At 44.5% G+C, this 24,428-nt stretch overlaps 1 protein-coding gene and 1 long non-coding RNA gene across 2 annotated transcripts in view; both read left to right on the top strand.

Annotated features, from left to right (window-relative positions):
- The first annotated feature begins 584 nt into the window (after positions 1-584).
- hs3st3b1b (heparan sulfate (glucosamine) 3-O-sulfotransferase 3B1b) lies at positions 585-20,487 on the top strand. The gene is made up of 2 exons (XM_019270176.2): positions 585-1,486; positions 17,338-20,487. The coding sequence occupies exons 1-2, from the start codon at positions 888-890 to the stop codon at positions 17,954-17,956; spliced, it is 1,218 nt and encodes a 405-aa protein (XP_019125721.2). The 5' UTR covers positions 585-887; the 3' UTR covers positions 17,957-20,487.
- A 685-nt stretch (positions 20,488-21,172) lies between these two features.
- LOC113747898 (uncharacterized) overlaps positions 21,173-24,428 on the top strand; it is a 144,374-nt gene continuing 141,118 nt past the window's right edge. Inside the window, exon 1 of the long non-coding RNA XR_003463973.1 lies at positions 21,173-21,534. This is a non-coding gene — a long non-coding RNA (uncharacterized LOC113747898). The remainder of the gene's footprint in view (positions 21,535-24,428) is intronic.

Raw genomic sequence — 24,428 nt, 5'->3', positions numbered from 1 at the left:
AACAACGTCAGTTTGTAAATTTGGATCTGTCTTAGTTTGTTTTTCTCTTTTTAATTTCACAAATAAAACCTCGTGAACTCATACGTGACCTCCCTGTCACTTCTCGTTCAGTGTCAGAGGTGAAGTCAAACTCCACAGAGCCTGTGTTCAGACTCGAATCTTAAAATGATTTGAACATGTTGGAATTATTTTTTTTTTCCTTTTTCAAACCTCCAGATGAAACTTTTTAAGTTTTTTATTTATTTATTTATTTTTTATTGCAGAATAAAAAGCTCCACACAAACTGTTATATGGTGTCAGAACAAACATTTAAAGTCTCGTCCGAACAATCTGGGTCTACATGACAAACAAGAGTTAATTGGACTCTATGCCCAATAAGAAAAGTTTTCCAAACTCTCGGCACAGTCCCGCACACACGCTTCATCTCCATACCGAGGCTCCCACGGCCGGGAACGCCCACTCTACCCTCTGATTGGTCCGTTTCTATCAACAAACGTCTGCATATTTATATTCCGCTCAGCTATTGGCTGCCGCCGCTGTCACTCTCGCGCATGCCTCTCTATAAGGTCTCGTGCTCCAGCAGCACTTTTAACAAACCTGAGATGAGCCCGGAGCAGCAGCTCGGTGCGCCTGTCGCAACTCAACAATTCTCCATATTTTAACCACAAGTATGATTGAAAGATATTTCCATTCCTGGATATATAACTCTCTTCGATTATATTTAGATTAGTTTATTTTCTTTTTGTTTTTTGTTTTTATTTGTACGTTTTTATTTATTTTTAGTCTTAGACGAGCATGTGCGTAATTTTGCGAGGATTGCCGAGGTGCCACCGGGACTGAGTTTGGCAATATGCGCCGCTGGGATATGATTTTCAACCGAAAGGCTTATGGAATATAGCCTGGTGTGTCACAGCCTGTATGCCCTCTGGTCTAGCCCCGTGAAGAAGAAACTAATACTGCTCAGCATCATGTTTTTAATCTGGGTATACATGCTGTACTCCTGCGTGGGCTACTGCTCCACCATGCCAAGTTTGGTGGTGGACAGTTACCGGGGCAAGGAGACTGGCTCGGCGGTGGGCAAGAGGACAGAGAGCAGCAGCAGCAGCAGCAGCAGGACGGACCTGGTGTCCAGACTGTTGGCCAAACCGCAGCCGTGGGAGGATATAGAGAGCGACTACGAGGAGCCGTCCATCAGGACCGCCGCGTCCAGAGACCTGCTCAATAACGAGCTGGAGACGGACAGAACCGACGACTGGGACGAGATGCGGGGAGACCAGCAGCAGAGAGCACCGGAGCCAAGCGCCATGTCCAGCTTCTCCAACGGCTCCGGGAGTAAGAAGCTGCCGCAGGCGATCATCATCGGGGTGAAGAAAGGAGGGACCCGGGCTCTGCTGGAGTTTCTCCGGGTTCATCCGGACATCAGAGCCGTGGGAGCGGAGCCGCACTTCTTCGACCGCAACTACGAGAACGGACTGGAGTGGTACAGGTAAATGTAGTTCTTTTGGATGATGATGAATGTGTGCAGAAAAGAAAATGTTGGCTCATCTCAGACGGTTTTTATTACTCCATAAAACAGATTTACGCATGAACTGACAGATCTCATAACCAATTAACACAGATATTGATTAGTGAGCAAACACAGCGGGTTAAATATGTATTTCATAATTTATTTTCCAGTGTTTTGTCCTCACAGACGCTTTTAGAGCTTTCTTTACTCTCCTGTCCAGCAGCATTAACGCCGTTACAGCAACAACAAGCTGATTAACTCCAAATTGGTTTCTAAGGACACACATGTGGTCTTCATAAGAGCTCACAAATTAAACCTATATTTTTTTAATTATAGTAATTATCCAGTAAGTTTGCAGTTGAATCCGAACTGAGTCTATTAAATGATTAAACACGGTGACACTTCAGTTTTATGTCCTTTTACGCATCAGGCTGTTGGCACGCACGGAGCATTCCCGATTAATTAAATCTGTTAATTATTAGTTTGGATTGCAGATTTATTTTATTTTGTCTGTGTGTGTATGTGTGTGTGTGTGATATTTTAAAAGTGTTGTCTTGTGTCACGTTTATGGATCTGCTCGGAGATCACGCGCGCTCCGGCCTGTTTCTGCGACGCGCAGTGATCTCTATTGGACACAGTGCAACATTGCACCTTCACGGTGACGCGTCCTCAGACGTTTCTGTGCAGGTTAAAAATGAGAAAATTGTTTTTTTTAATGTTTCTCATAGATGATTTTTTTCTGTATTCGGAGCAGCTGTTGGCGCTGTGGTCAAGCTGTGCTCGTTTGAGCTCTCAGTGAGCTTTTGTTGCGTGTGTGTGTGTGTGTGTGTGTGTGCGCGCCTGTGTGACTAAATCTGACCCCGCAGACCTGTTTTATACTTTCCTATAACGCATTGTGCTATAAGGCTTAACGTGGGCGCCACAGTCTGCGCAAATTTTGCCTGAACTCGATGTGAAAAGATCCAAATATCAAGAATTCTCCACATCTTTTAGCTTCTTAGATCATCCGTAGAATGAAAAATACATATAATATCCGAGTGTTTTTTCTCTTGTGGAATAATGAACTAATAAGTGTTTGCACATCGTTTGGGCCATTCTTATGTCAATGGGCTCCACGGACCTGTAAGAGCCCACGGTGCAAAGAGGGATCTGCAAGACAAAGTGAGGCTAGAACAAAAAAACCCGCAACAAAAGCGTTTAACGTCTTCAGAGGTCGACAAACTAACATTATCCTTGTCATTTACATCACAAAGTGTTAATATAAGGAGCCGAGGGACTGTGGAGTTTAATGACTGTGTGTGAAAAGCCTCCAGCTCGGTTTTTATAAAATAAAAGCTGAGCTTGAGTTTCCAATGATCTCCATGTTGGATCAGATTGGACATTTATTTCTTTATTTCTGAACAGGGTTAGGTTGTGGATAATAAATTGCAGTTGGCCAGATCAATTTATTGATTGGATATTGGAACTCCACTTAAAATTATTTTCAGCCCTTCAAATTTAGATAAGCCGTGAAAAAGTTTATTTTCAGCCCTTCAAATTTAGATAAGCCGTGAAAAAGTTTTGGGCCTCTGCTTGTAGTTAATGTGTGTGTAAAGTTTTCACAAAGTTTCCTCTCAAGTTCAAACCAAAAAAAAAAAAAAAGCTCTGACAAATCAGTTTTCAAAAACAGATTTTGTGTTTCACGGCCTCTTTGAATGAACACATTTGCAGATTTCCATGCTTTTACTTTCCATGTTAAATATTCAAGACCTTGAAAAGGGGCCCCAACAAAGTTCTTTAAAAAAAAAAGAAAAAGAAAAAGAGAAGAGCCGAATGGGGAGGCGAGTGCTGGCAGCATTCAGAATAAAGACACTGTTCCTCGATTTGTGCAACCGTGCTTTGCTTTGATAGAAACAGAGATTTACTGCAGGTTTTTTTTTTTTTAAGGAAAGTTTTTATTGAATCCAACTCTCATCTACAGTATTTCCAACTTTTCTGGATGTGGAAAAAAAGAGAGAGAGAGTGCTGTCTGCTAGTTTTCAGGGCATGAAATCTAATACTTTTCAAGCCATGTAAAGAAGTCCATGACTCAAGGTTTTTTTGTGTGTGTTGAGATAGAATGGAAGCACATTGTCTGGAGCTAAATTTCATTTTAGTTTTTGTTTTTTTCGGTCCCGTCGGTGCCAAAAAAATAACCTCATACGCTCGAGTCTCGCTCAGAAACACACGGAGAACACATTTTTCCTGATATTTCCTATGATACGAGGCGTTTTAATGCTGCAGCGGGATATCTGAACGCTGTTTGCGACATACAAGAACAGTAAAAATCTGTCTGCACGTATTTTTATGGAAGGACTGCAGTAAGAAATGTATGTTTCAAGTGAAACAGCTGGTGTAAGCAGTCCCTGTAGCGGAAGAAGGAAGAAAAAAAGTTTTTAGTGGGTCTATTTCTCGAGAAAGAAATCATACTTCATTCATTGCTGATCCTCCAAAGTTTCCCATTAGGACCAGATACTGGAGATGGCTTTGGAGGGAACGCAGGAATGTTCCAGACAGAGGCAAAATTGCATGGCATTGAAAATCTATTCTGTGGGAATATGATCTGATCACGGTGAGGGTCATTTATGGAGGCGGTTATAGACGGTTATGTGTGTGTGTGTTTGTGTGCAAAGTTGAGCAATTCACCTCTCCTTGTTTGTTCATTTGCACAATCTCTCTGCCATCCGCTATTGTAACTAGCTTGCACCATCTTTGCCTCCCCCAATGGACGCACATTTAGAGTTGGAACACCACCAAGTCAATGCAGCCATAGAGGCAGAGCAGAAAAGACTCGAGGAAGCAGCACAGAGAGAGAGAGAGAGAGTTTTCAAAATGAATGGAGGTGGCGATAACAAGTCTTTTTGTGGATTTCTGATGTAGTTTGACAGCTTTTATTTGTGCCAAAGACAAACACATGATTCATGCTTTTGACCGAGGGGTCCTTGTATCAGGAGGTACACATTTTAGCAGTGAGGTCATGCATGAACTGGCCTGAAGGAACACACACACACACACACACACATAGAAAGAGAGTCGAGGCTCAACAGGCCAGTGTGACTGAACGTGAACAGGAACATTGGTTCATTATTTCTCGTTTTTCTGTTTGCACCTGTTTCGGCCGAGCGGTGAAAGTCGACTCGTGTTATCTGGTGGCGATAAATAAAAAAATGTGCTTATCTTCTAGCACATACATTAACGGCAAACTCAGCCCGTTAATAACTCGTACGCGGTATATATAATAGAGCCCAGGGTCGGCAGCGTGAGCATTCTGTGAAGCAACACATGCTTTTTAAACGCGCTACCATGTAATTTGTGGCATTAAAAGTTATGTAAAAGTACATTTTTGTAGTTTTCCCAACGCGTCGTTACAAAGAAGTTTACAATAGAAATGTGGGATAAAAGGCAGAGAAGGCAATTTATCCAAACAAGGAGACAAAGTGGACAAACCGCAAAATATAAAGTTATGAAATCATGAAAAGGCCAAAGAAGAAATGTAGGATTTTAAAAGGAAATTGCAGTGATTTGGCTTCTTTGAGACTTTGTGGGTGGTTGTCCTAAAGTTTCCGAACACCAAAAGCACAGTCACCTTTTTTTTTTTAGTTTTAGCTCAGCCGCATGTAAAAATCACAGATCTTATTGAATATTTATTTACATATTTGCAGTTTGCCCGAAGGAGCTCGTCACTTTTAAGTAACTTTCTCCACGCTGCTCCAGTTTCTCCATCGAAGGTATTTTATTTACTCCCTAACTCTTGTTGACTGCAGCCCTCGTCTCACCCTGTCAGTCTGTGGTGCATGTCGCTCTCTTCATATTCCATTTAGCCCTATTGGCTATGAAGGGGCTTTGATATATAATTACTGTACTGTGGTTTTGCTGTCGTGTCGCGGGCTCTGGTCTCAGCTCGCTGTCAGGGCCCGGCAGTGTTGACGCCGGTGCTCCTCCCTTCGGAGCGGCTTTTAGCATTAAACAAGGAGCTCGGAACATGTTGGAGAGAGCGTACTCGTACATATGGGTGGTGTGTGTTATATTTGGGTGGTGTGTGTTATATTTGGGTGGTGTTCTGTTTGTCGTGTTTGCCATTATGTTTCTGGAATGTGTCCGAAAATTTGCAGCAAGACCTTAAAAGTGCTTCCACTCAGTGAGCTGTAGGGAACTTTTCAGACATAATAATGAAATATGCAGCTCGGAGCCCACCGGCTGAACTATATAATCTTCGGTCCTCGTCGTGTGATGTGGTTTATGATCAAAGGTTAGGCTTCGGTCGCTGTCGGGATTGAATCGGCGCCATCCCCTGAGCAGGATGTCTCTCGGGTCAACCTTTGTATCGAGTCTGTGATAAAGCTCGGTGGAGGTAAACAGAAAGCTGCGTCAGTAGAAGCTACTTGTAGTGCCACACCATGAAAAAAAAAAAGGACAAGTGGAGTACTGTTAAAGAAGGGGGTTCCCAAAGAGACAAAAAATCCTGTTCCGCTATCAGACTTGGGATACTTGAACCGTTTAAAAGGCGTTATCTGAAAGTCAGTCCACCCCGACGGAGTCAGACGCTCCTCGCCATGTCAGGGACAGTTCTGGATGGGTGCACATGCTTTTATCTCCTCGCCGCATGGGGTGCTCCTATTTCCATGTAGGTGACCCCGTCCACTCTCTGTCGCCACTGACCTCACCCTCCTTCCCTTCCTTCCTTCCTCTCAATGGGCTAGAAAGAGGCCACCTGGTTTCTATAGAGCTCCAGTGAAAGGCGTCGTCATTGTCCGCAGCAACATCCAGCGTTGATTGTTTGCATACATGGTTATGAAGAAAGCCGGTAGGTAGAGAAAGGTGTTATTATGTCCACGACAGGCTCAGCTGTGAAGCCACGAATCATTTTCATCTCCAGTCGCGAAAAGAATGAAACACTTTAGCCGGCGCACACAAATGTCGCCGTGGGCTGCCTCCTCTGGGATGGCCGGTATTGATCTGTCAGGCCTGATTGGAGGTAATGTGCAGAGATGGGTTAAGGGCCTTTGACTGGGGGTCAGACCCACGTCTGCTTGTTGACAGGGTCTGTGTGTTGACCATCTGCAGAGCTACAGAAAGCTGCTGGATCCTACAAGGCCCCAGTGGGGATTTTACAGCCGTTCCTCGCAGGAAACAATAGCACGACAGAGCCTACTGAGTTATGTAAAGGAGTCCTTATTTCGTTTTGTTTTCAAAACTCTGGATTTGACAGAAATCAATGAGAGCTGAAACTTTAAGTGGCTCTAACCCAGTTATAGTTCTAGAGAGGACAGAGATGAATTCAGATGATTAGATACTTTGGCGCTCTGATTGTTTCCTGATTCCTGGAACTCCGCGGCTCCTCGGGGGACGAGCGCCCCTGGGCCAGCCAACCGTACAGCTGACAGCAGGTTCACATCCTCCTCGTTCAAATCCTCGGCCGCAGTGGCCAACATAAAAAACAGGCAGATTGAAACTGTGCCTTCTGTGTTGGCTAAACCTCCACCTTGAGTTTTCCCAAATGAGTGGATTATTCCCCCTCGGCACCTCCCGGATCTTCCCCCATACATCATCTTTGAAATCCCTCCCTCATGAACGGCTTTTTCCTTAATTCTCCAGCTGTGCACTCGCGCCGCTGACGTGCAAGAATAGTGTCACATGTCTAGTCGGTTTTCGTCCAGTCCTGGGCGGGGCTCGCTGCTAGGCCTCGCTGACCACGAGAAAGCTTTGGTCAGTGTAGAAAGGGGGGAGACTCTCTCTCTCCCCCCGGTGCCTAAGCTGGCATGGCTCATCCGAAAATGGGGAGTGAAACAGAAAAAAAGGCGGCTTTCACCCCCAAATTACGAGCGGTTAATTGTGAAAGGGGAGACCTGTGGAGAGGGGATGCACCGTGGTGGCCTGTGTCCGCCCCCGGTTTCGCCTCCCGATGGTGTCCAAGCAAGCACTAACCCAGCGAGAGGACAATATGGCGGCCACAGACAGGAACCTCCTGCTGAAGCTGAGGATAAAAGCCACAGAGCCTGACAGGAACTCGCTGTCAAACACTCACACAGTTGATGCAAACAGCAAAAAGTGTGAACCATTGTTGGCGCTTTCTTTCACTCTGACTCACTGCTGCTGCTGCATGCCTTTGATTCTGCAGATGCAAATACTCATAAAGAAGTCTAATGAAGCGTAGGATGGAGAACGCGCTGCACAAACTCTCCCTCTGTGCCTGTGTGTGAATTTTTTTTTTTTTACAAGGTGATAATTTGGACGTTGTTGCAAACGTCAGAACAGAACCAGACATCCTCCCTCCTCCAGACTCCTAAATAAACACTCTTTAGCACCTTCAAAACTTCCCCAGAAGGCCGGAAGACACAAACGCTAATGCGGTTTTTTGTTAATTATCCGCCGTCGCTCTTGCGGAAAAAGATCGGTTAAGTCGTTGGGACGCTGTTTCCAAGAGAAAAAGAAAATGCAGTTGAGGACGAAGAAGAGAAAGTGATGACAGCGGAGCTTGCACTTGTCCCAGGTATTAAGTCCCAGAGGTAGCCATTAGGGTGCTGGAGAGTGCGCTCGCCTCTGGGAGAGAGAGAGGAGGACACACACAGAAGGAGACAGAGAGCGACGAGGTCTCCCGAGGTTTCCATTAGCCTGGCAGTAAAAGAGCAGAGCTCATTAGAAGCCCTGAGTTGTCTCTCTGCACCGCGGCTGCTCGACACTAGTCACTCTCTCCATTTAAGATGTACTCCCGAGAGCTGCTGGGCTCATAAGAGCTGTGAGAACACTTTCAGCTCAACTCCAAGATGACCCGGGTCCAAATGCAACTCACTTCCAATTATTTTCCCAGCGCGAGTTAAGTTTTTTTCTCTCCCTTGTTTAAGTGATCAGAATCAAGGCAGTCCTGGAAAGAGCGTTGGGTGTGTTTGAAAACGGCTGCACTGCTATCAACATGCCACATTTCTGCTGCATGTCCAAAAAATTGATTTGAAATTGGAATAAGGAACAAGTGGTGGATTATTTTCTTAGACCTTCATCACATTGTGACGTAGATTGAAGATGTTTCCTCAAACTACTACTCACTTGAATCTGGCACACGTAACCTGATCATTTTTTATCTCCGTACTTATAATTTGATCCAAATCTGAATAAAAACTGAAACGATTGTGCATTTTGGCAAAGGGACGCGAGCACTTTCTAATTCTGGAACTGCACTGACAAGAAAGAAAGCAAGAAAAAAAGAAAACCAAGTGGGTATCCGGTGAAGAGACTTTATTTAGCTGTTGAAACGATTTATGAAAACAAACATCCTCTTGAAGTCGTCTGGCCAACGGGCTGACATTTACTATTAAGCTGGCATTTCTCAAATATCTTTTTTTTTTCTTCATGTGTTTTTCACTCCCCTTCACAGAACAGCTTCAGTCTTCCTGGCAGAGTTTGAACAGATCCCGTTTCACTCCTAACCGAGATACAGCGGAGGAGTGAAACCATTTGTCATCGTCCCCCCTCCCTCCCCTTGAATACTAAAACGAACCCCTCAACTTGTAGCTCCGATGACTGCTTTTGGCAGCGCGTCGTCGCAGAAACGGTTAAAAAACCTTTGCTTGTTGTTCTTAAGCGTAATTATCTTGTCTTCGGGGCGCTCGCAGATTATTGTAGGAGACAATATCTAGGCTCGGATCCAAAGAAAACTGCAGGATTGCCGGAGGATTTTGCGCTGCCACTCTTTCCATCGCTGTGAGGAGCAGGTTAATTGTCACGACTGGTGCTATCGTTACTCAATTTAGCTAATTATACGTTCGCTCGGGAGGCAGGCTGTCTTCGGGAATTTGTAAACCATTAACCTGTGGCAGCTGCAGTGTGAGTAATGGGAGCTAAATAACAGTCCAGACTCACAGGAAGATGGTTTCGTTGCTCACTGAGTGACATACAGTAGATAGGAAATCCCCTCTCTCCCTCTCTTACTCGCACACACACACACACTTTGTAGTTCACCTGTCTCTTCAAAAAGGTGTGCAGGCAGTTACGGATGACAGCCAATTCAAACAGGATGCAAAGTAGCTTGCTCTCTCCCCCCTGTCTTTCTTTCTTTCTCTGTGTGTGTGTGTGTGTGTGACTGTGTGCATCTAGGGAGTGGGGGGTGGTGGCATGTATGTTCAACTCGAGTCTGTTTCATCTTTTATTCATCTTCGCTGTAGCTAGATCAAGGAGTCACGCGCCTCTTGGTGCATGTCAAGTGTCAGGAAATCAGTCAGAATGGTTGATTCTGCCTGCACACCCACACAAAAACATCCAGAAATGCTCACACACACAGACACACACACACACACACTACACAAGCCAAGCCTCCACCTGAAGCCTTTCATTGTTGTTGTTTTTTTTATCCTTTCACGGTTCATTGCTTTATTCCGTCCGAGCTGTCAGTCAGTCGCACCCTGATGGATACTGATGGAGCCGTGGAATGTGCGGCTGACTCCGGGCCTAACACCTTCGGCAAACACCCAGAGCAAACACACTGATTAGTGAAGGATTACGAGCGCTAAACAAATTCTGGGGGTAATATTGCCAAGTGGTGGATTTCGGAGAGCACGCACGAGTCTGTGGTGTGTTTGGCGTTGGAAACTCAAACAATGAGTAGTCCGATCGCCACGGCGGTGTCAGGTGATTCATCTTGTATCGCGTGTCAAACAAAGCGGCGAGATGTTGTGTTAAGCGTTACCAAAAAACGACTGAATCTTTCACTTATTTTAAGCCAGAACTTCTTTTTTTTGGGCAACATCTTTGAAAGCTTGAAGAAAATAACTTCTGTAAGAATGCTGTTGCACATTCATGAGAGGAAGGGAGGAGGTACTTCTCCCTTTCTACCCTCCACCATCCCTTTCACCAACTCCTCTGTTTTATTTATACCACATGGTGGGCTTCCTCGCTTCACTGCAGGGTTATTAACACTCGGTAATTCCAGGCAGCCGTCTATGGGCCACAGGCCGATGTGGTTCCGGGCCTTGAGAAAGCCTCATGGCTCCATGCATTCCTGCGTTGTTTTCCAAAAGGTGCCAAATAGCAACAAATATACTTAAAAACAGATTTTTCCGAGCAGGAAAAATGATAGTTGGTTATTGAATTGAATAATTTGTGCTTGTCACGCCTCTGCGATGCTGCCCATCACAAAGCGACCACAGTGGTATAAGAGTAGAATGTTTCAGCCTCGTTTAAGTACTTTCAGGACATAACAGAGGGGGTATCTGAAGCTGTGGCTGGGGGTAATATGCTGCTGGGGTGTTTGACATGTAGTCTATGACATTATATGTGGTGGTTTGTTCTCTATTTATTTATTCTACTCTACCAGTGTCTGATGTTGCCTCCAAAACCAGGCTGGGAATGAGCCCGAAACCAGTCTGGATGGTCTGTGACCGCAGGGCCCGACTCCCCTTCTCTCCCTCTTTCTGTCTCTTCCTCCCTCGTTCGACTTGCATTCTCTCTGTCATTCACTCTTCCTCCCCTACACACACTCGGAGAGACGCCGTGATAAAAAATGCTCCACTCTGGCGAAGCATGACTCCCCGATTCCAGTTGAAAAATGATGGATGGACGGGTTGCGTCGGTCGGGTTAACTGCTTTGTTTACATGGAGGGTCAGTAGATTCCCAGGCCGCTCTGACATAGTGCAACTTCTTGATGGAGTTAAGGGTCTGGGAGCTGCATTTATCAACCAGATTAGGACGCCAGTGCATGGTTTGCGTGTCAAAGTGTCACTGAGCAAGAAACAAGATGAGGGCTGGTACCGGTTTGGCCATTGCACTCAGAGTTGTTCTTTGAAAAGCTTAAAATGGGAGCCACTTCATTTACTTTGACCTTAGATTCCGTTGTGGCCGTTTCCCGTCTTTCCCTCTTGTTAGTACAAATGTTCAGTAAGTACTGTAAAACCAAAGCTTTTATTTTTTTCCAATTGTGCCTGAAGTCTACTTTTATCCAAAACAAAACAAAACGAGCCTCAATCTTCTACTACGCAGAGAATTCATCTCAGCCACTGCTTCCTAACCTTTCAGGCTTGTGATTCTTTATAGTAGGCAATCACTACTGTGATTGTCACCTGTTGCCTAAAACTACTTCCACAGGCACCCTAGCCTTAAACGCCTCCTTTTTCCTGGCCTGTTTTATTCACAAGGACATGCATTTGTATAGCATTTAAATTTAGATATGACACTGACCTGGGAACCGAGGTAAACAATACCCAGTCTGCAGCATTTCAGCTAAGAAATCATCCTCCTTGGACTTTCTAAACAGTTTCTTTAGTCCAGCAACAGAGATGTGATAGAAAACATGCTGCAGAGGCTGTGTTCATACTGAGAGGCCTCTTTCTCAGTAATCTGGTGGTGGAATTTTTAGCTTTCAAACAGCTCTGCTCCTTATAGCAGCATGACATGCACTATCTCACGCAGGGCCCCTCTGTCCAGGTCTGAGTGTGTGATACTAGGACCATCCTGCATTATTAATCCTTTTAGCAGACAGATGATTCGGAGGGGCTTCCACTCAGCCACCTTCCAGAGTTTCCAGTGACACCATTATTCAGTGAAGCCTGTTAATTTGAAACCTCGGGCTCGGGGAGCGAGCACTGACAGTTGACTCTGATCGGGTTGATGAAGCTGTGGCATCACTCAGGGTTCATCGTGCGGGTGAGGTTAGGGGGGATTAAGTTACGAGCATGTGTGAAGCTATGGAGGCTCGCTTCAGGAGCAGGTGCATATTTTGTTGTAAACATTATCAGCACAAAAAAACAGAGACATTATGAGATACATACGCACCTGCAAGATCTCACTTTTTAAAGCAGGGATCTCTGGCTCTTCTCAGCCAGGAAATGAACTGTCAGAAAGCTCTAAGTGGCCGCATACTAACACCTGGACTCCGAGTGCTCGAAAGAGAGACCAGATGAAGCTTCTGTGACTGGAGCTCTTCTCTCCCTCTCTGCATCGGAGTGGCCCCCCGGCCTAGAGCGGCCATAAACCATCTTCTCTATTCTTTTTAATTTACAGCCAAAGCCATGCTCTGTGGTTAAATATAATGTCAGACTCCAGGCACAGTGGAGTATATTTCAAAAAAAACGTCTGGCTTCTGTATGTGCTTAAATGCTACTTTGAAAATACTCAGTGAGCCGGCAGAGGCGTGCGTTCCCGCCTCCCCTTGTAGTAGCCGTAGTGTGTGTGTGCATGTGTGCGTCGCTATGCGTGTTACATAAACATGTTGCTCACTTCACTCCCATTTCATGGCATGTAGGCTTCTCCTACTGCGAGCTGTAAAAGGGAACGCTTAGTTATTAATGAACACTTTGACTCATCCGTGAATTCTTGCGTCATACCTTCTATATCTGTACGCGTCATCTACGTCCTTTTCATAGTGGAAATGTATTTTTACAGTATCAGATTTCACAGACTGCGTTATAAAACACATGCATTTTCTTTGAATTTGCATGTCACACTCCGAATGCCTGTCTCCGGGGGTGGAAACAATTCGATTTAGGACACGTTATAGCTGCGAACGAACAAGCGGCGATCACGATCCTTATCGTCCAACGAGGAATAAAGATGTTTCTTTGTGTTTCCTGAAAACGTTTGTACGTCCACCACATCGGTTCATGTGAAGGGCCCGGCGTTAAGAGGCCCTTCTGGAAAAGAAAGAAAGGAAGCCTTTCAGTCCTCCTTCCCTTCATTTCCTCCCTCTCTTTCTTCCCCCGGCTTGTGAAGTGTCACTTTGCTATCGGACCTCAGGGCCTGACTGTCAGGGGTCGAGGGAACCTTTGGGGGATCAGTGGAGTTGTTTAATGTGAAGTCAAAAAGTGGCTCATTTGTTTGTTTTTATTGTCTTGGTTAATTCAGCCTCTGCTTCAGTGCACGGTGTTGTTTTGCATGGTGTTACCTCCCACGAGGAGATAACTCGCTCTGGGGTCTTCAAGCCATAGAAACCAGACATCTCGAGCTTTAAATGCCCTAAAGAGAGTAAATCCACGCCCTCCCTTCACTTGTAGATACAAAATGCCTCCTGATTTGTCTGTATTCAAATAAACAAACCCTAATTTGAGATTCAAATGCTTTCAACATCCAGACATGTGAGACAATTGAAGACCTTTTGTATCGAACAGAAAATCGACAGACATGCGCCAAATAGCTTTTTCGCCTTTTGTCTATGAGCAAAGCAGTCATTTTGTCAGGGATGCTGCGACACAGACGGCTCAGTGGCAGCCCGTTATCATCAAATCAAACATGACAGGAGGGAGGCAGAAGCATCAAGACAGAAATAACCCTTTTCCTGCATGCCGTTTATCTCCACCGGGATGAGGGCTCTTTAAAACAGAGGGCCAAAGGGCCACTCCGCCCCGGCCCCTGTTTGATGCTGTCATGTGACAAGGGCTTCTGCTTTGTGTCTTATCGCTGTTTTTTGGCATGCCTTTTAACTTGGGAATATTCTCAGTGGACAAAGGTGTAGAGAGGCATGTAGGGGAGGGGAGGGGGGGGGGAGAAAAACTTGACAGATATACAGTAAGGCCCTGTTTACACGTACACGGTTATTTTTAAAAACGGAGACATTTCCATTCGTTTGTACCGATCTTTTACACGCAAACGGTGAATTCGCCTCTGAAAACAAATCTTTCTAAAAACTCCGGCGAGAGTGGAGATTCTGGAAAACTCCGGTTTTGCGTTTGCGTGTAAATTGAGATAAACGGAGTTTTAGGCAGCGGATGCGCCAAAAGCGCGACCAATGTTTACTTGTTGCTATGAGGATGCTCATGGAAGCATTATTCTGATTGGCTTGCAGAGGATTCGCCTTCTTCCTACACTGCTACCCACAGGCTTGGCGTAGTTATGACGGCGCTCGATGGCGTATTTATGCGGGTTGACTTTTTTGAAAACGATGCTATGTGCACGATGTTATTTTGGAAACGGAGGGAGGGAAATATTCGTTTCTCAACATACCCGGCTACGTGTATTCGTTTCTCAACATACCCGGCTACGTGTAAACGTAGCCTAAATCATGTGAAAGTACAAGCAAGCAAGGGAAGTTTGGCATCATGATCTCTGAGGTTTGTTATTTACAGTTTTTACTGTGTTAGACAGTAGAAGTCCTGCTTGTTTTCTAAAGGGGTAGGGGGGGTTTGCAGGGCAATTTGGGCACACGTTCCACTTAAGAGCTCTCCAAAAGGCTTCTCTCACTCGAGGTTGAGAAGGACAGAGAAGTGCTCCACTCAACCCTCTATAAGCACCCACCCGCCCCATCCTCCTTCTCCTCTACCCTGCCCCCCATCCCCATCCCCGGCCCCTCTGCCCTGACCACTGCCCTGCTCACCCCTCCGCTCGGGGCGGCGGGGGGGGGGCGGACAATGGCTCACTTTCAAAGAGACGCAGGAAAAAAAAAAAAAAAGAGGAGCCCGGTGTCACAGAATTGCCTGTTTGCTGACGGAATCTTTAAAAGCAGCACCTCATAAATCAAAAAAGAGCATAATAGGCATTGTTTCTCTAAGAGCTACTTGTCCCACTAAAATTCCCCTCCTCTGTTCCCCTTTTTTTCTCTCTTTGCCGGAGAGAGTGGGCAAAGTCAGAGGTGGAGGTTTTTTTATTAGGGGAGGGTCTCCTCTTGTGGATTTGCCGCTTTTTCTTAAAAAGAGGTTTCCTCTCCTTGCCGCTTTCTTTCTCCCTCGCTATCCAACCATCTCCTTGTTTTATGCTCCTCCAACCCCCAACACTTGATTTAAAAAAAAAAAAAAAATCCCTCAGCTTGGATCAGCATAATCTATCACTATGCACATTGTAACTCAGGCCTCCTCCCTATCTCCGCGCCGCATTGTCGTTTTGAAATCGGATTAGATGGGAAGCCATTTGCCTCTTCTGTGTCGGCTCTGGACTCTTTTTGTATGTTAGCACAAGGAGTGACAAGAAAGCTCGCAGGCAGCATCGACCATTGTTGCATCGAGAGAATGACGGTTTTAAGTCGAGCGTGTTTGGTTTATATTCCTTGAAGACATTCAAGAGGTGCTGTATAAACAGTTTTAAGTTGTGGCGGGGAATTAATGCGCGCGTGCTGATAGTGTTGTTGTTTGCGTTCATATCTGCAGAAATGGTGTGCTGGCGGAAAAGATCTGTCATGCTCTTGCATAAAACCACATGCTGTATCTGTTTTGATTTCAATACCGTATTAATGAGCTCAGGCCCGGACTCCATTCATCCCTCTGATGTGTCAGCAATCAAGAAGATATTATCATAATTAGATCACTGGCACTGCATTAGGATTACACAAATCTGCCAACACCATTTCCATGAGGCGTTTTATTGGTTACCTGATGTTACCCTGGGTTTTTTCTCTTCCCCCCACCACCATCCCTCATCCTGGCACACACATATGTGCATTGATGGAGAGCCGATGTTACATGAATTAGCCATGAGCTAGATGGACATGAACTAGATTCCAGCTTTTAGAGTATATTTTTTTTAAGCAATAGCTGAAGCTCCAGGGATGAGTCGAGTATTACAGACTTTTTAGTGTAGAGAATGGGTCCAACATCGTAGTTTTCACCGTTATCAGAATGTAAATACTCGTTGCGTTGGATTACACAGTATTTAAATGGGATCGACTACAATTGTGCCGTCTACACAATGGTGTATCAGTGCCATAGCCTCAACAACAAAGGCGAAGCTGAGGGCAGGACGGGCTAACAGGACTCTTATCTGTGAGAATGTCTCCCTTCCTTTTGTTTCTTTCTCCTTTGAGTGCCTTAAATTGCTTATTTGCTATTTTTGGTCGTCGGTGCCTGCGATTGTCTTTTTGATTTGACTGTTCCCGTGACGAAACAGAACAAACAGTTTTAGCTGTTGAAGTTTCCAGTCAGCCAGCACCAGAAACACACTTGATCCCACGTACATCACACGGGCTAGTGTTCTCCCTGGGGTGAGCGCCAATAAGAGAAAGGTGATCCACTCTCCCAATGTCAGTCAAACCGCTCTTATCGCCTCCGCCATAATCTAGACTGTGCGGTTGGCCACCAATTCTGAAACCTAATGCTGAGAGAGTAGAGCACATTCACTTTTCCTTCAAAACCAGTTGTTCTCAAGTACCTCTTGATTATACGTCTGCATGTAACATATCTGTGCAAAAACCCCATCAGCCAGGACTCACCCACAACCAAACCCACCCTTGTCAGAGAAACAGATTCCCTTTCTGAAACAAGCCTCATCATCTTTCAGGACTGTAGCGTTTAAAAAAATATATTTTTGTGGGATGTAGACGGGGGTGGGGACACCGTAGCGTGGCTACGCCTGAGTCAGCAATGCAACGCTGCTCCAACGGTATAAAGAAGCTGGATGAATTTTGATGAACTCTGACCACTTTGGAACATTACATCCAGCAGCGAGGTTTGGGGAAAGATGAACTCAAGACACATCAGACAATGGAAATCACACATTGGATTATTTACAGTACAGTTAGCTACCAATGGAGTGGAGGTTGGAGGTTGTGGAGTACGAGCAGAGGTGGGAAAACTCAAGCTCCTAATCCCTAATATGGTTAAATCCAGGGTCGGTCATGTTTAGAAATTCCTTTAAATGTTTTCCTGTGCTTGATTGTGCAGTAAATAAGGGTTTTCTGTTTTCTGTCAGAAGTGAGATATCTTATGAGTTAGTGAGCTTGTTGATGTTGGAGAGCTGCCTACACTAATATGTTTTCGAGCCCTATAATAAGACCTAACAGGCTCAGTGAGTCATTGATTACAGAGCATGGTACACTCCATCAACTTGATTACATTATGCAAGTCCTTACTCCACCTTACCCTTTTCCTAACCCCCTTTTTGTGTCCTCATTCTTTGTCCTCTGCAGGGAGCTGATGCCCAAGACCCTTGAAGGCCAGATCACCATGGAGAAAACCCCCAGCTACTTTGTGACCAGAGAGGCTCCAGCCAGGATATCCGCCATGTCCCGGGACACCAAGCTGATCGTGGTAGTGAGGGACCCCGTCACCAGGGCTATCTCGGACTACACGCAGACATTGTCTAAGAAGCCTGACATTCCCTCGTTCGAGAGCCTCACCTTCAAAAACAGGACTACGGGGCTCATCGACACCTCGTGGAGTGCCATCCAGATCGGCATCTATGCCAAACACCTGGACAACTGGCTGCAGTATTTCCCCATGGACCAGATCCTGTTCGTGAGCGGCGAGCGCCTAATCAGCGACCCGGCCGGTGAGCTAGGTCGCGTGCAGGACTTCCTGGGTCTGAAGAGGATCATCACAGACAAACACTTCTACTTCAACCAGACCAAGGGTTTCCCGTGCCTGAAGAAGGCTGAGGGCAGCAGCAAGCCCCACTGTCTGGGCAAAACCAAAGGGCGGACCCACCCGAACATTGACCCTGAGGTGGTGCAGAGGCTACGGGACTTCTACAGACCCTTCAACATGAAGTTCTACCAGATGACAGGACATAACTTCGGTTGGGATTGATGTGAAAATCATGAACATTTTCTTTTTTTTTTTTGTTTATTTGTTGAGAAGTTATTTTTTTTCCTCTGTAATTCAATGGCAAGATGTGGAGATATTGCTATATATATGTAAAATGTACAGAAATCTATTTTATAATAATTTATTTTTATTTCTAAGCAATTAATTCACTAAGCTGCCTAACCATACTTGTACATAACATCTGGCCCACATGTTGTTTTTAACATTCCTCATTTTAATTTTGAATTCTCTCGCTCCTCCCGCGTGGTCCTGTAAACTCAGTGGATTTATCGGTGCTTCACGATGCAGATAATCAAGCGATGACGGAAGTAGAAGTTAGGGTGGAAAATGTAAAAAGCACCATATATATACGGGTACAGAGTGCTCACAGAGAAGTGGAGAACACCTATCCATGTGCATCCTTCATTTATATATGCATCATCCTTTTTCACTCTGAGTGTGATTCTTCTATAACGTGTTTCACTGTAGCGCAGTAACCCTCCAGTTAAGTTTTACACAGTCCAATTCTCCTGCGCCGGCGTTGGCCAAAGCTGCAGATCTCTTGTCCCCTTCCACTCAATAACAGGTAGATCAATAGGGCCTAATTGATCCTCATTGTGTCACTCATGCTTAAAGTATACAGCTGCCCTTTCATTCACAGTGCTCCTGCTGCCTGCTCTAATGAATGGCCCATCCATCAAACGTTAAATCCTATCCCGGACCACATAAGGGCCCATGTTAACATTATGCTAATCGGGTAAAGGTAACTGGCGGATCGATCAAGCCACTGCTCTCTAACTCCCCATTAGAAGCGGCGTTTGGCTGAGAGCCAGGCTCTTGCCCTATCCGCTCGGTTCAAAGGTCACGCAAAGTCTCAATCAAATTTTCCTGGAGAGAGCGGAGCCGGAGCGCGGGTCGGCGGGTCGGCGGGGTGTGGAGCGCGTGCCTTGTTTTCACGGTATGATGCAGAATCTTTGCGTGAGGTAGCCGAGGCATATCTATCAGAAACTGGAGCATGAAGGTAGAGAAGATAACAGGCAAACTCTTCAAACAGAAGAGGCCCCCAATGTTAGATCCCAAACTAAAGACATCAAAGGAGGTGGAAAGGTTTTTGTGAAGCGCTCTCAGCACAGCAAGAATTGCCTCAGGCGGCGTTCAGCGTCTAACCTCTGCAGTGTCGTCAGAAAGCCTCGTGTGCCATCGTCCATGGCCTATATATCTTAACGTTATGCCTTATTCACTCTCCACATCCTCACACGTCTCATCTCTCCACACCAGATCTGTACTTGCTGCCAAAAAAAAACTTTGGGTTGATATCACAGCTTCAATCGCTATCTCTGCTTTTCCCCCTGCATTGCTTCTTCTTTTTTCTTTTTTTTTTTTGTCTTTCTACTTGAATTCTTGATATGCAAGAGGGAGAAAGCGCGTAGTTATCATTCTTTGATGTGCTGGCCCCGTCTCTTCGCAGCGGGGTCGGCGCACTATAATAATAATAATAATAAGGGCACAGGGAGGCGGCCATGCTTATGCTGCGTTATGCTGTGATACGCTGTGCTATGCATGCTCGATGTGGTGGCCGTTATGAAAATGCAGGGAATGATGGGAAGGGATGATTAGCGTCCAGAGGAGGGCCCAGACTGAATGTACACAATCCTCATACAAAAAAAAAAAAAATAGTCCCTTGAATCAATTTTAAAGTTTGAGTTGAATTTGATCGTCCCCCTTTTTTTTTTCCCCTTTTTGAACTTAAGAAAAATGTTGTGCCTCTTTAACTCTCCAATCCAACACAGTTAGCCTGCTTCTGTCATTAAAACAGATAATGACCCTAATTCAGCTATTCCTCTTATTTTCCAGTTGAAACCAGCCGCCTGGTTTAGCCTCAAACCGACGGCTGGTAGCAGGGGAGATGGAGGCTCGTTACACTGTATTTTTGTTTTTTTAGAGTGCTATTCTCTACTTTCTCTGCCTGAGCGATGGCACTCCTTGTGAGAATTTATGCGGAGTAAGCCTTCATCCCCCCCTTCTCTCCTTAGTGCAATGTTTGATTGTAATAATAATAATTAAAAGAAAGCATTTATGGTGACCTCTGATAGCGAGCTGGAAGGAAAGTCTGACATGTTCCCCTGTAACTGATGGAGTACTGCATTTGAATTATGGTCATGTAACTGAGGGAATATCTGAAAAAAAAAAAACAAACAAACTGGCACTCGTGGGTTTAGTCCATGTTGCTGCATCGGTTATGGTTGAGTTTTATTCAACCTGTTTTGAGATCTGAAAAGAAAAAAAAAAAACGTTAGAAATGTTTGTCTTACCCACATATATTATGTATTTAGACTAGAGAAATCTGTATGTACAAAATGAAAAAAAGACATGTAAATCAAGTATTTTGTGGTATGTACATCAAAGGAATTAATTTTACACAATGCAAAAGCAAAATGGAACAGATGTTTCTAGATGATTAAATACTGAACATTCATAATATTTCTTTGTATGAAGAAATAAATAAAAAAGTATATATTTTACCAAAAAAAAAACCCTCTTGTGTCTGACTTTTATTCCCTCCCAGAGTTTTTAGGATTTAAATGTCAAATCCCACCCTCAGATTTAAGCATTTTTTTTTTTTTTTTTTTAATGAATACTACCTTTTACGCTTCGATTTCATGAAAGAAAAAATTCTCTCATAAAAGCTGTGACATTAAGCGTACTAGCAGAGCCGGGCATTAACTGTACTTTTATTGGTTTAGCAGAAAAAATGTTGAAGTCATTCTCAGCGTTGGCACGGCGAGCGGCTCTATGACGCATCCCTCGCTGAGGACACATCCATAATTCAAGTGTGTTCATTTCCCTTATTTACCATTAATGTGAGCGCAGGCAAAACATCACATGGGCATGTTCAGCATTAAAGGCTTAGTCTGTGTCCACACTAATAATTTGAGGTGAATTAAAACATTTTTTGTGTGCTTTGAAAATAAGATTTAGGCTTAAGAAATTCGACAGCAGCATCAATTTCCAGACAAAATGTCCTCTGTTTTCATTATGTATCCATTAAAACTGTTACATTTTATATTCTGTGGGTCATTTGGAGAGGTTAATGCGGACACAGGCCGCTGTTGGATTTCTTTAACGGTTCAAGATTTACGGGACTCTGCTTACAGAATATGGCAGAAATCAAATATAATATGCATAACTATGTTTTGATTAGTGTTTAATCACCTGTAAGTGAGAATGTTTTTGTGTTTTTGTGGCCACCGCAGGTTCTCCTTTATGGACAGGTGTCTATCTGACACACCTTTGCAGTCAGGTGTGCTTTTAAGCTCTGATGGCCCCGCCCACTCTGTTTTGATGCTGCATGGCTGCTAGCATGTCAGTAGCAAACTCACCTGTCAAAGTCTGATCAAGTCACTTCAAGACGACTTTGTGGAGGAAATATGTGTTGTATTCTTCTTCTAATGCCTTCATTCACATCAGCCTTGGGCCACACGGGACCTCTTTAAACCGGAGATCATGTTTTTCTGTCCATGATGTAGCAGGAGGCCTCCACTCTGCCAAGGAACCAGGAACCTCTGCTGCACTAATCCAAGGTAAACTGAGTGCTAACTGCTTTTTACTGACATGAATGTTTTGAGTTAGTGTCTTGGCTTTGTTAATCCTGATCATTTCTGCTCTTGTGAGTTCCTCTATGTGCAGAATCTGGATCGATGTTAGTTTCCTGGTCTTATTCCGATTGTTGTTTGTTGTGTACTGGATCTTTGTTTTAATTAATGAAGGCTTGACACTTTATCATGCTGCTGTTGTTTTGGGTTTTTTCCTTTTGGCTCAATGCAAACCAGGTTGATTTGATGCCCTTCACAAAAAACACACACACACACATTTACATTCACCGCCCGATCTACCATGAATCCTCCATTCAGTTGAGAGAAATTGCATATAAGTAGTACATCCTCATGGAATTTATTTCCATCGAACAGAGGATTCATATGTATTCACACACTTTGTATTCATCCAACACTACAGTGAGCTCTAAAGCAATGGGCTCATGAGTCAGCCGGCTTTATTTTCCTTCATACATCTAAACTGGTGACCTTCTGTTGTGTGCTCGATGCTGCTACACTCCAAACTTCCTGCAAAACTTTCACCGATACGCAGCTACGACCCTCACCTGTTTATTAACACCACATCTGTCGGCTTAAAGGAGATGAATCTTGTGATTTGAATATGCTGTACAGCCAGTGTGTCTTCCACTGCCGGGTGGATTGCCGGGTTAAAGTTTAGCCATCTTAGTTCAGTATATAAAACAGAAAAATACATTTATGCCATGCAAATTTCTCTTTATGCTCTTGCCAGGTCTGTGTCTGCGCATTCTCTGTGGTCATGTAATAATTCAGCTCGGTGTAATTTGGCTCACTGAAGTGAACACACACTCCTGACGCAGTACGAGCCCCTAAAGAGTTAGTATGTTCTCGACACGCCATACCAAAGGTTACCGAGGGTTATTGTCATTTTTTTTGTGCGTCAACATCCAGAATTTGATGTTAACAGTGATTTAGTGATCATGCTTTTGTACTTTTTATCAGACATTTAAACTTTAATCGACTGAATCGGCCCTCAAACCGGAGTAGACCCCCACGAAAACAGAAATATTTGAGTAAGTTGAGCATCTCAAACAATGGAAAAGGCTTCCACGTATCCAGCACGGCTCTGTCTCAGCCTCTTGCGGTTCACACTTAGGTGAGAACAGTATGTTTGTTGAGCATGTGACCATTTAATATTTACACTTCTCGTGACGCGTGCAAAAAACTAAAACAAGATTTGTATCGAGCCTCCCATTCAAAACATGTGGTGAGATCGAGTGAGCGGCGGAGGCGGACGGCGTGTGTGATGTGTAGGACCGGGCCAAATGTCTTGGCTAATTTTTTGTTTTTCTGTTTCCTGCTCAGCCTGGCACTGTGGTTATGGAAGTGGGGGGTCTGTGTGGTTTCAGGTGACCCGTAGCTGTGTGGGAGGTTTGGTTGCTGGTAGCGGTGGGTCTGCCTGCTTATCGGAAATGCCCACCCCTCCTCTCTCCCCTCCCCATTACACACACCCTCAGTCCCTATAAAAGCAGCCAATGTTTCCTTATGGCTCATAATGAGATACACCTCCAGGGCTGTTTATTTACAAGGCTCTGAAACACCTCTGTGTATTAACAGGGCTCCCATTCACAATATCCCAGGTGATGTATTTACAAACCTGTCCATGGATGGGGGGATGTTGACATCCACAGCAAAAATTGTGGGTGAAGTTTTCTCGGTCGTGGAGATTTTGGCAATTCATATATTGGAATGTATTCCAACAGATAAACATCACACAGAGTTACAGATCACAAAAACCTGTTTTGTGATCAGTTATATGACGAAGTTGTAGCTTATTTCAGTTCAATATTTACTAAAATGTTCTTTAACTTGCAACTAAACCAGTAAAACGAAGCTAGGAAGTAATCAAGGGTCGTTTTTCCAACAAAATAAATGAAAAATAATAATAAAAAAGCTTATCGCAACGTGAAAATCATTTAAAAAGAGAATAATGCCATGTTAAGATTTGTGCCGTCTGTGAGTGTGCAGCCTCACTGAAGATACTGTACACTGTACCGAGTTACAAGTTGGGTACTTGGACTGTTCTAGATTCCCAAAGTTAAAATTAGCTCTGAATCATTGTTTTCTCTTTGTGTTCTCAGGGGTACAGATGCTCTATATCTGACTGACACATCCTGCTGGTGGTTTGCGTGGGTCTACTCTCTTTTAGGGTAAACAAAAAAACAACTAAAAAGATCCCTGCTGCAAAAAAAAACTCAAATTCAAATAAGAGAAGAGTCAATAAGTTGAAATGGAACCAGTATGAAACAGTACACTGTATCTTTAAGACCAAATTCAATTTACTGAGGCTGACTTGGATGGAATCAAACATTTTTTCATAAGCAATTAAACTTCCCATCCCAATTTGTATTGGCTGAACTTAACGAATAATCCCGTTCGTGCTTTCCAACCCCCAAGGAAGAGGTGGGCTGTAATGAGTGGAACATAGCAGAAATCCCCCACAGAATGCATGCTGTGATGTTGGGGCAAATAAAAAAAGGTGGCTTAAACCATCTCCTTCCTGTCAGCCACATACCTCTCCTGTCCGTCCGTAGGGGATAAATACATTAACGTACGGTTAAAAAGAAGGTATCTTTCCACACAAGAATTAATTTGGGGGTAAATAGAGATTAACGTGGTTTGTGTGCCAACATGCCAGCTATGTTTCCGTGGGGGAAAGAAAGAGAGAGAGAGAGAGGGCTCAAGTCTGCCACAACAGACACAATGACGATGTCCAAACAAGGACACAGATGTGGCTGAGGCGATGCCAGTTGGAAATATCGGCTAATGCCGCTATGGGGGAGTAGAGGAGGAGGAGGAGGAGGAGGTGGTGCACGCTAGTGGCATTGCTTCTCCAAAGAGCC

Source organism: Larimichthys crocea, chromosome XVI (assembly GCF_000972845.2).
Source record: "Larimichthys crocea isolate SSNF chromosome XVI, L_crocea_2.0, whole genome shotgun sequence".
Classification (NCBI taxonomy): Eukaryota; Metazoa; Chordata; class Actinopteri; family Sciaenidae; genus Larimichthys; species Larimichthys crocea.
This window is presented reverse-complemented; position numbering and strand designations above follow the sequence as displayed.

Excerpts from the sequence above, each read along its gene's own strand:
- hs3st3b1b (XM_019270176.2), top strand. The coding sequence starts at position 888 with ATGGAATATAGCCTGGTGTGTCACAGCCTGTATGCCCTCTGGTCTAGC. Across the intron at positions 1,487-17,337 it reads AACGGACTGGAGTGGTACAG|GGAGCTGATGCCCAAGACCC; the intron begins GTAAATGTAGTT and ends TGTCCTCTGCAG.